Source organism: Leptomonas pyrrhocoris (assembly GCF_001293395.1).
Source record: "Leptomonas pyrrhocoris isolate H10 chromosome Unknown, whole genome shotgun sequence".
Taxonomy (NCBI): domain Eukaryota; phylum Euglenozoa; class Kinetoplastea; order Trypanosomatida; family Trypanosomatidae; genus Leptomonas; species Leptomonas pyrrhocoris.
The window spans coordinates 2,733,196-2,747,009 of record NW_015438357.1 but is presented as its reverse complement, the minus strand read 5'-3'; the positions used below and the strand labels follow the sequence as shown (position 1 = coordinate 2,747,009).

General features: G+C 57.4%; 5 protein-coding genes across 6 annotated transcripts; all 5 read right to left on the bottom strand.

The window, feature by feature from the left end:
- Nucleotides 1-108: 108 nt before the first annotated feature.
- ABB37_00913 (hypothetical protein) lies at nucleotides 109-1,847 on the bottom strand (the record flags this gene model as incomplete). Of its 2 annotated transcripts, none has more annotated exons than XM_015797297.1 (1): nucleotides 109-1,847. In XM_015797297.1, the coding sequence occupies exon 1, from the start codon at nucleotides 1,696-1,698 to the stop codon at nucleotides 109-111; it is 1,590 nt and encodes a 529-aa protein (XP_015665305.1). In that variant the 5' UTR covers nucleotides 1,699-1,847. The 2 variants fall into 2 exon arrangements, with proteins under 2 accessions (XP_015665305.1, XP_015665306.1); XM_015797298.1 differs by having other exon boundaries at nucleotides 109-1,760.
- A 416-nt stretch (nucleotides 1,848-2,263) lies between these two features.
- On the bottom strand, nucleotides 2,264-4,850 carry ABB37_00912 (hypothetical protein; the record flags this gene model as incomplete). The annotated part of the gene is made up of 1 exon (XM_015797296.1): nucleotides 2,264-4,850. The coding sequence occupies exon 1, from the start codon at nucleotides 4,757-4,759 to the stop codon at nucleotides 2,264-2,266; it is 2,496 nt and encodes an 831-aa protein (XP_015665304.1). The 5' UTR covers nucleotides 4,760-4,850.
- Nucleotides 4,851-5,284: 434 nt separating this feature from the next.
- ABB37_00911 (hypothetical protein) lies at nucleotides 5,285-7,909 on the bottom strand (the record flags this gene model as incomplete). The annotated part of the gene is made up of 1 exon (XM_015797295.1): nucleotides 5,285-7,909. One exon carries the CDS (start codon nucleotides 7,907-7,909, stop codon nucleotides 5,285-5,287), a length of 2,625 nt encoding a protein of 874 aa, XP_015665303.1.
- An 827-nt stretch (nucleotides 7,910-8,736) lies between these two features.
- Nucleotides 8,737-10,532, bottom strand: ABB37_00910 (putative mitochondrial mitochondrial RNA binding complex 1 subunit; the record flags this gene model as incomplete). The annotated part of the gene is made up of 1 exon (XM_015797294.1): nucleotides 8,737-10,532. Exon 1 carries the CDS (start codon nucleotides 10,429-10,431, stop codon nucleotides 8,737-8,739), a length of 1,695 nt encoding a protein of 564 aa, XP_015665302.1. The 5' UTR covers nucleotides 10,432-10,532.
- Nucleotides 10,533-11,899: 1,367 nt separating this feature from the next.
- Nucleotides 11,900-13,753, bottom strand: ABB37_00909 (hypothetical protein; the record flags this gene model as incomplete). Its single annotated transcript, XM_015797293.1, has 1 exon — nucleotides 11,900-13,753. The coding sequence occupies one exon, from the start codon at nucleotides 13,751-13,753 to the stop codon at nucleotides 11,900-11,902; it is 1,854 nt and encodes a 617-aa protein (XP_015665301.1).
- Between the last annotated feature and the right edge of the window lie 61 nt (nucleotides 13,754-13,814).

Below are 13,814 nucleotides of genomic sequence, written 5' to 3'. Positions count from 1 at the left end.
ATATATATATATATATATATATAGTAGTAGAGAGAGAGAGAGAGAGAGAGAGAGAGAGAGAGAAACAACCGGTGCTACGGAAAGAGGACAGACTACGCTAAATTTCGCTTACGGATCCCACGCGCTCTCGCTCTGCCCACTCGCCCCTCGATCGCCACCGTCACTACCACTAGTATTTGCGGCCGTGCTGCGCTGCGACGGCATGTGTTGGCTCTTCCCGTCCTTTACAGTAAACTCTGCTTCCTTCTCGACATCACCTCCCACTTTCAGCCGAGCCAGTTTGCGGCTGTACTTTTCAATCTGGCGACGCACCTCCGCGTGCGCGCGCGTGCTGGCGGCGAGCTGCGCGGTGACCTCCGTCATGGCTGTGCGCGTTTCCTTGCCCAACCGGCGCAATTCCTGTAGTCGCTCATAGGACGGTAGTGCATCGACTCCGTTACCCCCGGTATGGGCGGCAGAGGGAAGGTTCAGCAGAAGTTCGCGCCGGCGACGAGCGGCGGCGAGCATGCGCTCGAGTTCAGCGCAGTCGTTCTGCAACTGCCGCTGATTCCCTTCTAAGTGTGTCACGCGGGCCTTGAGCACGTCAGTCCGGTCCGCCCACGTTGCGGTGCTGCGAAGTAAGAGGTCTGCGTAGGCCTGCGCGGGTGGGAGCTGTCGTGCCCCGAGAAGCAGAATATCGTCCTCCGCCGGCGTTGGCGTTGGACGAGACGCTTCACCTGATGCGTGACTCCTGTGCAGCACGGACGAGCTTGACAAAGCGGCAGCGTTGCTGGCGCCTGCGAGAGGTCTGATCAAGGCCGAGGATGCGCGCACCCCACGCTCATGATCCAACGGCACAACTAGCTGCGCTGCATCACTGTCCGTGCCCACCAGCTGCGTGCCACCCAATACCTCCTCTCTTGCTCTTTCCGACCTCTCTGCGTCGTCAGCCGACCTCACCGTAACGCTGCTGCAGCCACCGAGAACGTTTTGTGAGGGGAGTTGATCACTAGGCGTGTCTGCATCGTTGCGCCGGCGCTTCCGAGTGCTGGCTGCCCTTTCTGATGTTGCTGTCGGTATGCTTGCTGCTGGGTGAGGCGGTGTTCGCACGCGGGGGCAGAACAACACCACATCCGCCCTAGAGATCAGCGCTTTCCGGCAGACCGGACACGACTTCCCCGTCGCGTACTCGAACAGCTGCATCGCACAGACGTAGTGCAACAGATGCCCGCACGGCAACACCGCCACCCCCGACGCGCTCTCATCGCTTGGGGTGCCGTGAGTCCTGGTCGTGGGGATCGAGTGACTCGACTCTGAAGAGGAAAACGAGAAGGTTGAACCAGCTTCGTCAGACGAGGGGGTCGAGTGGGTTTCGTCAGCCGAGATGGACTGTGCGGAGGATGAACTGGAGTTGCTTGACAAGATTTCAAACGTGGGGTGCCACGGGTCCGCGAGGTCGCTGCCGTACACGCCGGGGGCGAAGGTGATTTGAAACTCACCGCCGTTGTCGACTTCAATGAGTCGGCCCGACGGTGCGATGGGCGAGTGGGTGGTGCTGCTCACGTAATTGGAGGGAGTGGAGGGGGTGGAGAGGGAGGAGGGAGAAGCACCGCTGAGCGTGGACGCGGGCCGGCTAGGCGGTGGTGGAACAACCGCGAAGTGTAAAGGCTGAAGGCAGATGGGACATTCCGATTGTAGGAGGGCTTCGTGCAGCAGCATCGTTGAATTGTTCTGCTCACTATTGTATTATCTTCGACAGGTATTCCTTCGTGTGGTTTTCTTTTTTTTGCTTTTTTTAAAGTGTGAAGCTCGTACACGTGTGCGTCGGTAAGCGCTGGTCGAGGAAGCCGAACACGGCGGAATGGTCTGTACCGCGTGAGAGGAGATGGACGACGCAGAGTAAAAACAAACAAACAAACAAACGGCAGGAATGAAAAGGAGAGGAGAGAGAAATGAAGGCAAAAGCCGCATTCCTTTTGGTGCTGCTCCGGAAAGTTCGCGATGGCGCACAGCAAAACGAGATATAAAAAGGATCATCTTTTCGACTATCATATGCACATCTGCCAATCACACGAACGTGTACTTGAACAAAGAAAGAAAACCAAACGATCAGAGAGTCAGCGTCATTCCAGATGTATCACACTTGCGCGTGTGTGATTACTGCTACATTTAAACTTAAATGTGTTCAGGGATTATCGTCTCCGCCAATTTGTGTACGCGCGAGAAAGGAATTTGAATGACAAGAGCTGGAACACACACACATCGAAAGGCCTCAAGCTGTGCTTCACAATTTCACGGCGTTGTGCTGACCAAAGACGGCCCACGCTGGCGGCGGTGCTTCGAAGCGGACAAACCCGCCGTCCATCGCACGAGCACCACCCGCCTGCTGAGACACCCCTTCACGCACATCTGCCGGCGACGCATCACTCCCGACAGTTTCGTTGTCTGTCTTCTCCATCCCCAGCAGCAGCAGGGACTCTCGAACATCGTAGGCCCACGCATGCAGACAAATGGCCGACGTCCCCGTCGCGCACTCTTTGGTTGCCACGATGGGCAGCCGACCGGCGCATTCGTAGCACGGCGGCTCCTGCTGCCACGCCAAGGATGATGGCGGATTGGGCCCCCCGGCTACGTCTGCGCGGGCACGTTTGATGCCGAGCACTGTCGTTGCGACGTTGTGCTCTTCTTCTTCTTGCGGAGCCTGAGGCCTTTTTAGTGAGTCGCAAAGGCGTTGATACGCAACGGGGAGGTGGGCGGCGTTAAAGTAAATGTAGTCGCGTTCATTGCGCACCCAGCCATGACGCACTTCCTTTGCAGGTGTTTGCTCCACTTCATCGGATGCTGTCGGCGCCGCCACATCCCCGTGAGCGGCAGGCGTGTACACCACGTCGCCGGCGATGGGGCATCCAAGCGAGCTTAAGTGGTACCGGATTTGGTGTAAGCGACCTGTGTAGGGGGTGCAGAGCACGAGCGACTCCGTGCACGAAGATGACGACATCTGCGGAGGTGCTGACGGAGATGTACGGTTTCCTGCGGCGGTGGCCGGCTTGGCAGGTGTTGCTGAGCAGAGAGTCTGGCAGAGAGTTGCCGCCGCGAGCTCCGCCGTCCGCGATGGGCGTGAGCGTTGGGTATCGACGTTCCGCTGATCGTCGCGGGAATCGTGGTCGTGCTCCAAAGGGCTGTTCGTCGCGCTTTGATCTCGCTCCGCCTCATTTGACCCCTTCGCAGGAGGACGGTGGTGCGCCGGGATTGGCGCTGTGGTGAGCAGCGCCGCAGGAAACACATAATACGGCTCTGGGAGTTCTGTATCTGCCACTACAACAGCGGCAGCGGTGAGGCCGACTACACCGCAGCTACTGGCGGAGGATGCTAACAGGCCACGTACAGAGTCGTTGTGATGCGTAAGGCAGTCCTCCGTTCCAGAAAGCGACCATACTGCTTCTGGCACCCCCTTCGAGCCGGTAGAAGCCTTTCCTTTCGCTTCATTAGAATTCTCAAGGACCCCAACTACACGCGCTAGATAGTGCTTTTGCAGCTCGTACGTGCGGCCTAAAATGCGCTGCAGCGACAACGGAAGAGCGAGGGCAGGTGCTCTAGTGATGTCGCTACCGTCACCTTTGCAGCTGGTGCCCTTGCGGTGAAGAGGGCTGGAATCGACCTCAACACTATCCCTCAGGCTAGCCTTCATCAACTCCGCCGTGACGGCGTCGTCCACCTCCTTCGCTTTCCGCATGAGAGCGGTGCCGATCTGCTTCGCCGCCGCCTGCCGCACGGCGAGCAGCAGCACACCGGACGTCACCTTATCAAGTCGATGGCAGGGTCGGGGGAGTTTGCTGGGATTCACTTCACTCATTTCGCGTTCCGCTTCCCCCGTTACATCACCTTTTTTCTTCGAGGCACTCGTCGTCGATGGACCCTCGTAGTACGCATATAGCTCCTGCTTCTCGCTCGAGGAAAGACTTGCTGTACACACGAGAGACTGTAGCAAAGGGTCTTCCGTAAGGAGCCAGGCGTGCAGGCGCTTCGGGGCCAGGACATACTCCAGCAACGCCGTCAGCGAGTTGTACATGTACCGCCCTGTTGCATGCGTCGGCAGACCCGTTGGTTTATTAACACATATCAATCCGTATCGTGCAATGCGAACAGCTGTGATGCACACGGGATCAACGCCGGATGCGCCGATAGTGACGGGCACCTCGTGGCGATGCACGGTGTGGTACACAACGTCGCCGTGTTGCAGCACCACGTTTAGCACTTCTAGCGGTGTCTCCTGTGCAGAGGAAGAAGATGAAGGAGTGGGGAGATCCGATGTGTTCAGAGTACCCCGATGCGGGGAAATCTGCTTGTCTATTTCCACTGGTGTGGTACTGCATGCCAAAGAAGCATTCGAAGTTGCGGCAGATGATCGCTTCAGCAGTTTCCGCTGCGTGTTATGCCGCCCCAACGCGGCACGCGACACACAGTACAGGCGGCCTGTGCGAAGGCACGACTCGTAGTAGGCCGCGGTGTGATGGGGGAGTTCCTCGGCGTACACGTCCAGCAACTTACGGCCCACCCAGCGTCCTTTTACAAAGACCGTGAAGGGGTAGTCGTAGGGTATAACGTGTCGGCGCACCACCGCCGAAGTTGAGTCGGCTGAGACAGCGGGGTCGTTGTTCTCCTCGACCGTGTGCCAAGGAAAGCCAACGACGTGACGCGTGGAGTAGAGCTCGCGGCGGTGTGGTGATGCCCATGCAGCTTCTTCCAACGCTTGTAGCTCTTGCACGCTGTGTACAGACATGACGCGTGCGTGCGTGCACGCAATTCGGATGTGTGTATAGAAAAGCACTTGAACACTGGCAGTCCGGAAGATGTACCCTCCACCTGCGTCTTCATCATGCAGTTTGATCATTAAAAAAAAAACAGTGTAAAACACATGGAGAGAGAGAAAAAAAGACGGACCAGACAGCTCGACGGTATATGATGAAGCACCCATCACAAGTTGATAGGTGAAGCCAGGTCAAAGGTAAACAAGGGCTGCGGGCCCCGTTCAGAAATGCGTCCCACCTATGCAGCATGTACGTCTTCTCAGCCTGGCAGGAAGAAAAGATCTGTCGAAGGGAGCGCTTTTCCCTCTCCTTGTCCACTCCCGCTTCTTTTTCTTTTTAAGTCATAATTTATGGACCCATATGTTTGTGTAGGAAGAGTAGCAGGCGCGGCCAGAAGGTTGACGGCACTGTGAGAAGAAGCCTTAGGAGCAACCAATGCAAAACAAATAAAATAGGTGCGTTGCACGGAGGCAGTCATCGTCCAGCAGCGTTCCTTTTTACAGACCTTCCACTCTTTTGCCATCGACTTTTCTCATAGCCCGCGCACCAGCCGACGGCGCAGGGATCGGCGCGGACACGAACGCATGGCGCACCAACTGCGTCATCACCTGATCGTAGCCCCGCGTAAAACCCACTCGATCCAGCGCGAAGACGATGTCCCGCGCATCCCGCGTGAGCTGCCGCAGCACCGTCTCTCGGCTCTCTTCATCCTCCGCCTCTGCTTCTTCGCGGTGATGGACAGATGACGTGGAAACGATGTCACCGCCTGCGGGTCCGTCCTCGTTGTTTTTCTGCTCTACCGTGTCTCTGCGCACGGCAGAGTCCCGTGCCTTGGCCACGGCGTTGATCTCAGCACGGGTGAAATCGGCCACCAGCACCCAAAACGGCTCCTCGGACGAAGACGCGCTGCCTCCGCCTCGGTAGCCCATCGCAGCGAAGGCAGTGCAAATCTCTGCCACATCGGTGAGAGTGATGTCGGTGGTGTTGACGGAGAAGAACGATGGTGGTGATGGCAGTGAAGAATGCATTGCAAAGTTCGGAGCCACCTGTGAAGCAGGAGCAGGAGGCGACTCAACAGAGGAAGACGTCACAGCTGGCGGCGCCGTGCTCCCTGCCAGTGCTCCCTCGTCAGCACCTTCTGCGAGTTGCAGTTTCACTGCTGCTTTCCTTCGTGCCTCTTCCTGGATCGCCGCGATCGTTCGCCGTGGACGGGCCGGTGGCCGTTGCTTATCGTCTCTGTTCTTTGGTTTTTGTCCAGCCGTCGCCACCGCTGCCGTTGATGCTGCTGCATCAGCCTCGGTTGCCTGACGGGCCTTGCGCTCTTGCAGTGAGAGAAGACCCAACATTCCTTCCTCGATTTGCTCCTGCTTGGCCAAACGCACCGTCGACGCGTGCGTTCCGTTGCGGAAAGATGCTCGTGTGGCGCTTTCGTCCCAAGGAGAAGAACAAGAGGTCTCATGAAAGTCCTGGAGAAAGTTCATGGCGGCCGGGGCACGCAAGGCACGTTCGAGACGGTGCTGCGCTACATGCGCCAACACCGAGAGGTGCTGAAGTACTTCGGTAGGCCGCAGCATCGTATTAAGCCCTCCGCGGTACCGTGCTAGGTGGACCGCCTCGGCGTCCTCGATCACAGAAGCTCGCACGGTCGGCGTGGAGTCCAGCACACTTCTGCTACTGTTGTCCTCCCATTCAACAGGCCGGTAAAAGCTGAAAAGGTTGTCTTCTGGGGGCGTCGCATCTAAAGTGTCCGCACCTTCGCGCTGCACAACGCTCTTCTTGAGGGAGTCAATATCCAACGTGAGGGGAGGGAGTTGCTGACAAGTGATGTAGCTATCCAGGCACCGCGCCAGGCAGGTCGTCAGCGACACCAGCGCCAACGACGAGAGCTGCTCGCTCGCACCCAGCACACTCAGCAGAACCGCGTACAACTCCGCACGCACGCCGGACGCCTGCGCAGGCGGGTGGGCAGCTTCTAAAATCGTCCGTACCGCTTCGACAAGTACGACAACACGCAGGAGTTCCTCTGGGGGCAGCGGTGGTGCCTTGTGACGCAAGCGCTCGTCTTTCGAGCGGGAGAGACGACGTAGAGATGGCAGCGGAGACGGAAGAGGCTGCAACTGCGTGTGGTAATCAACTTGAACAGGCGGTGCATGTGACACCTTCTGATCAGCGTCAACAGTATTGCTCATTAGATGTGTCTGCTCAGTCGGCACGCTCTCCTGCGCACGTTCAGCCACATCGTGGGTCGCCGTGGCTTCATTCGCTACCTTCATCATTACGCACGGCGGTTCTCGTTGGAAGGAACTTGTTTTGCGAAACGCAGTTGGGATGAGAAATCGGAGTTGATGCCGACCGACGTACAACAACAACGCCTGCACTTCTGACCGCCATTCGAACAGTTCGACCACGCTGAGCGCTTCCGCGTCTGAGACGCAGAAAGGAGACGCTTCGAGGCGATCCGTCGCAATGCTTTGACGAATGCACGCGTTGAGCGTTGTCGTCAGCGTTCCGAGCGCCTGCACAAAGGCGGGCAGCTCCGCCGCTTCACCGGGAAAACGGTCGTCAGACGACCTCTCGACGGTACATGAAGGCGGGTGAGGTGACTGTGTGCCGCATTGACTCCTGTGCGGTGAAGGGTGTGGCGAGCTAGAAGGAAGGGTAGCACGTGTTCCTTGCTGAAAGACAGGGTGGTACGTCTCGATCCACAGACGACGTAACGGCGAAGCCCTGTGACACAAATCCGCATCGAACGCGTCTTCTGAAGCGTGTGTTGTGTCCGCAGAGGAAGCAGCAGCCATGTCACTGTCGGCCTCAATGCGGGAGTGCGAGTCATACGTGATAAGACGTACGAGACGCTGCCACGCTGGTGCTGCGGCAGCATCAGTTGCTGACCAACGGCAACTACAGAGATACGCAGAAGACCCTACCGAAGCGGAGGAACCACTCAATTGGCGAGTTGCCACGATGACTGTGCAGTCGACGGAGTTAACTGCACGACGCAGCAGCGACGCCGACTTTAATGGTGAACACCACTGACCAGAGAGGAGGGACAAGAGGCAGGCCGACTTAACGGCTACCACTCCACGCCGACACAGCCGTCTACACATCTGCTTTCGTATCATATAAAACCGTGAAGGTATAATGAAAAAAAAAAGAAACAAGTACGCTGTCGTTGCACTACATGACGGCACAGCAACAGAAAGAAAAAATGTGAGGAGAAGAGTGAAAGAGGTCACGATCGGTAAATCTCGATGACAGGCCACATACGGCATAAACACTCATTGCGTTCAAATGCGCAGTGCTGGGCCGAAGGAGCGACATTCCATTTACTCCAGTTTTACACTACGAGACAGCGCCCGTCGAGCTTTAATGTCGTACTCTCGGTGCTTTTCTCTATTAAATAGCCACTGCAGGTGCAACCGCTACCTTGTAAGATGGTATGTTGCATGCACGTACGCACAGCCACCTTAGGCATGAGGATGGACGCTATTTTCTGCACGCTTACGCCTACCCCACTCTCTCCTTCAGGAAAGCAAAGGGGCGGAAAACAACGCAAAACACCACACCCTATAGACCGAGCAACACGCTAGGAAAGCGCCACCGCGACGCTTCCTTTTCGCCCCTACGCCGCGAACAACCACACCGATATAACAGAGACAAGGAAAGAGGGTCCGGCAAATTGAACCAGTGAGGCGTGCGCACCGCCTTGGCGGCGCAGCTGGAGAATCCCGGATTGCAAGGAAAAAAAAAGAAAAGACCAACGCAGCACCATCCAGAGAACCGCACACACGCCCAGACCTCTGCTAAAAATGCGTACCTCTCCGCCTCGTAAAAAAAGAAAGCCAGCATTTTTGTTCAAATCGAAAAAAATTCCTGTTCGTCGCGTTTCGTTTCCTGAACAACGCCTTTTCCCCTTCCTCTCTTTCTCTTTATGAAACTCCACGCGGTCTTACAGGGACGCCTCATCAGGCAGAAGACCGTCCTTGAAGCACTCCTTCAACAGCGCCTGCAACTCAGGGCACAAATCGGAGCCGTAGTGCAGCAGCAACGCGTGTAGCTGTCGTCCTTGCTCCATCGTGATGGGCCGCACGTGCTTTCCGGTCGCTGGATCAATCAAGTCATCCTTCTGCTCCACCACGACCACCACCATTTGATGCGCTTGCAGGAAGAGGCTTTGCAGCGATTTCTTCGGCACGTAAATGCGTAGCGTCACGACGATGTCGAGAACATGCAGGATAACTGCCATGGCAGGGAATTTGGCCTCCTGTAGGCGACATCCGACTTGCTCGCCCATGGCACGCAGCTTCTGCCGCGTCGGCTCTGCGTGTAGCGCGTTGCGGCCGGCGTCGCTAACCTGGTTATAGCACGTGCGAATTGCCTGCAAGGCGGATTGCACCATGTGCTGATTGAGCTCGTCTGCAGTGCAAATGCGCTCGACCAGACGCTCGCAGACTTCTAGGCGCAGCAGGTGGAACTTGCGCAGGACGTGCGTCAGCGTCGCACACTCCTGTGGCGTGAACTCCCCTACGTGGTTCGTGGCGCGCACCGCCAGCCCCTGCAATGAATGCGGAGCCATGTCGTGCGTGGTGTAGCACTGCAGAATACCCAGCAGCGACGGGAGGTCAAAGTCGTTCGCCAGCGTCGAGACCCGTCGAACCATCGCACTGAGAATCTTGCGGCGCACGTCGAGGGTCTCGCGGGGGCAGCCACGGCGCGTTTTGAAGAGCTTCGTCGAGAGCGCCTTAATCATGGCCATATCGATCGTTTCATACTGGCGCCCCATCATCAGCGCCCGCTCCATCCGGTTCCACAAATGACGGTTGTAAAAGTTGGCGGCGATCATGTGGGTCGTGACGTACAGCACATCGTCCGGTGCCAGCACACCCTCGTTGTCGCGGCGCAGAAACTCCACCGTCAGCACCCGCATCAAGGCGGTATACTGCGCCTCCTCAATCCAGTCGCGCGATTTAAGCGAGGTGGCGTAGTACAAGGAGCGGCGCAGCTCATGCATGCCAGCTTGCTGCACTACCGCAGGGGAGCGCATCTGCCCCACCAAGACCTCCACCTCGCTCGACGTGATCTCCTTCAACTCGTCCACCATCTCGTCGATGCCCTCCGCGGTGAGGATGTCCGCTCCTGTCCCCAGGGCCTCCTGCGCCTTCTTCTGCTGGATTAGTTCATCTGCCTTCGACAGCGTCTCTGAGATGACGTCGCAGTGACCCGTAAGGACGGTGGTGGGGAGCGCTAGTCCGTCACCGGTGGCGCCCGAGCCGGGGCTGTAGGTGACGGCGATGCTGCCCTGCTGGACACCCGTTACCGCAACTTTTCCACAACTGTCTCCCTTGCTGCCGTTGAAACCAGCGGAAGGGGAGGCGGCGGGGGCGGCGGTTGGTGCTGCGCTATACGAAGATTGCCAGCGGCGTGATGTTCCATCGATGCACGGACCGCAACTCGAAAGTGTGGTCACGGATGACGACGATAAGTTGTTGCGGCTCAGCTGGATGCTGCATGAGAACGGTGTTGCTCCTGCTGCAGAGGGTGGACTGCGAAGAAGAGAACTGACGTTGCGAAAGGCCGTGGAACACGGAGTCAGCGACAGCGTCCCGCGCAGGCGCAGAGTCCGTCGTGGTGAAGTGCGCAGCATAGGTAAAGTTCGCGTGGTAGACGCCGTAGGGTGTATTGCGTGCTTTTCTTTCTTTCTGTTACAGAATTCCGCCGTCTCACACAGAGGAGAAATCAATTGCTATAAAACAGAGAAAGATCAACGCAAGAAAACACGGTGTTGATGAGAATGGTGAGCGAGGGGCAAACACACGCAGTGCGCAACGAACGGGCACACACAAGTGTGTGTGTGTGTGTGTGTGTGTGTGTCAGGAAGATGAGGAGTAACGATACGGAAACCAAGCGCGTGTACTCAACGGAGAAGCACAACATAATCAAGCCAGCCAACATAACGGCCTTTTTACTCTTCAAAGAAGAGAAAAGACACCTGATCTCTGAATTGTGCCCTCGCACACCTTGACAAAAGACAGAGGTGCACCTAACCGCAACCCTCGCAGAGGCGCGAGTCTTCGCTCGTCTCATTGGTGTAGGAGGGCTTTCCGATCATTTTCTTTTTTCCGCTTATATGTGCTCCTAAAAGAACAGGTACAAAGAAGATGTTTGCCTGTGTTTGTCTCGCTCTCACACGAAGGCAGAACACAGCAAACACCAACCGGAAAGGGTACAAGCGGCACACATCGGCGGCAGACACGGGATGGGGAAAAAAGGAAAAATAAAAACCCACAAGAGGAGGACTTCGCGAACTCAAATGGGGAATGGACACCCTTTCGTTCTTTCTCTGTTATGTACATCGGTTTGACATCAACAACAACAACAACAAGATGTGCTCATGCGTCTCCGCGAAAAAAAAAAAATCATAACAACAACACTTCCCATCAACTCCGGGTGAAGCAGGCCTATATAAATAGCAACATCTAATGCGCTTCAAACAAACCAGCCAACATAATAAAGCACACACAAAAGAACAAGAAGACGACTCTACAGCGCAGCAGCAATAACACCAGCAAGTAAAAACGCGTCGTTCTACAATAGTATATAAAGAAAACCCCACTTTTTGAGAACAAGTGCCACATCCACCGTTAGAAAGCGATGATCAAAAAAAAAAAACAGAAAAATGCTGGAGTGGATGAATCCTACTTCCGCGCCATCAATGCATTTTCTTCTAGAAAAACAAAAAGCGTAAACGAACAAATAGGTATAGTATTAGAAAAGAAAAAGCTCGGATGGAAGATAAAGAAGCAAGATGATACGTGCAAAAGCTACCGTCCACGCCGACCCCCGCACACACAACAGCGAGAACAGGAAACAAAAGACATACACACGACGATGGTGGGACACTGCTTTGAAAAGGCTTCGCACACATATCAGAAAACGGAAGAAAATACAACACACACGCAGAGAACAGCGACACAAGCAGTTCCGTGATGAAGTGGACGTGTCGATCAAACGAAACCGCCCAAATGCTACCAAGAAAGCTTTCCATACGTAGAACATGTAGAGCAACGGCAAATAGCTGAAGATACCTTTCCTTTTAGCTACCAGTAGGTCACTCACCTAGTATCTCGGTCACGCCCCTTAGAAACGGAGGAGAGCGAAACATCCAACGAAGCCGGCTGTGGTTCCTGCTGGACTCCGTCGGCGACGACAGCGGTCCCCGTTGCACGCCGAAACACTTTCCTGCCATCTGCAGGCGCACAAGAGCGACTGAGTTGGGGGCGATGCGGTGGTATCATGCGTCGGGCGACATCTGCAGCACTGTTCGCCGTTGCAGGACGCGTCGGTGGACGCACGTAAGGAACTCGTCGTAAATCAGACAAGACACCCGCTTCTGACGCGCCATCGCGCAGAAATGCGAGCGCGTTGCGGATGTCAGTGCTGCGTGGACGTTCACCGCTGCGCCACGACGTCCCCATGTCAATCGCATCGTCGGCATTCCGCAGCGACAGGTGAAGAGTCGTACTCTTTTCGCTGCCCAGGTCCTCCTCCTGACGCGGAAGACGCATCGGTAGAGCCTCACGTGGTGGAAGAGCGCTGGTCACAGGAAGGGCAACCCCTTTGGACTCGGAGAGGGTGTGGCGCACCGTCGGAGTAGTACTGGGTGCGCGAGGCGGCCGATGAGGGCGCAGACCAAGCGTGTTGGTAGCTGCCCCCTCTCTCCTCTGCAGATCCACGGCCGCAAATTGTTGCAATAAGGCAACGCGCGGATCCACAGTTGCTGTCGCACCTTCCACGCCGTGGTGAAGATTCCGTACGGCCGGACCGCACCACTTCAAACCGGTCGCTTCTTCCCTCGGCACCACTGTACGGTATGGATTAAAGTAGCGGCCCAGCTGGTACCCTTCGTCATCCAGCCAGCACTGAGCCACATCACCGCTGAAAAGAAAGCTAGGGGCCGTCTTCGCAAAACGCTCCTCCGCGCACACCTCGGTGGTGCCTTCAGACACCATAGTGCAATCGGCGGCCAGCGCAACAGCTTCGGGCTTGTGAGCCCGGGACTTCGGACGACGAAAAACTAGCAAGCGAGAACCACACATTCTTACTTCACCTGTCATCTCCAGAGAAGCACTAACCGGTTTGTGTGCACCGCGGGTGGGCTCGATGCGCTCGTCATCGCTCAGGTGCGCCTCCATCTCCGGCTGCGCGGGCGAGGTGGTGCGCCGGTCAGGCATGGCCACGGACTTGGCTGCACCGCGGGTGGGCTCGATGCGCTCGTCATCGCTCAGGTGCGCCTCCATCTCCGGCTGCGCGGGCGAGGTGGTGCGCCGGTCAGGCATGGCCACGGACTTGGCTGCACCGCGGGTGGGCTCGATGCGCTCGTCATCGCTCAGGTGCGCCTCCATCTCCGGCTGCGCGGGCGAGGTGGTGCGCCGGTCAGGCATGGCCACGGACTTGGCTGCACCGCGGGTGGGCTCGATGCGCTCGTCATCGCTCAGGTGCGCCTCCATCTCCGGCTGCGCGGGCGAGGTGGTGCGCCGGTCAGGCATGGCCACGGACTTGGCTGCACCGCGGGTGGGCTCGATGCGCTCGTCATCGCTCAGGTGCGCCTCCATCTCCGGCTGCGCGGGCGAGGTGGTGCGCCGGTCAGGCATGGCCACGGACTTGGCTGCACCGCGGGTGGGCTCGATGCGCTCGTCATCGCTCAGGTGCGCCTCCATCTCCGGCTGCGCGGGCGAGGTGGTGCGCCGGTCAGGCATGGCCACGGACTTGGCTGCACCGCGGGTGGGCTCGATGCGCTCGTCATCGCTCAGGTGCGCCTCCATCTCCGGCTGCGCGGGCGAGGTGGTGCGCCGGTCAGGCATGGCCACGGACTTGGCTGCACCGCGGGTGGGCTCGATGCGCTCGTCATCGCTCAGGTGCGCCTCCATCTCCGGCTGCGCGGGCGAGGTGGTGCGCCGGTCAGGCATGGCCACGGACTTGGCTGCACCGCGGGTGGGCTCGATGCGCTCGTCATCGCTCAGGTGCGCC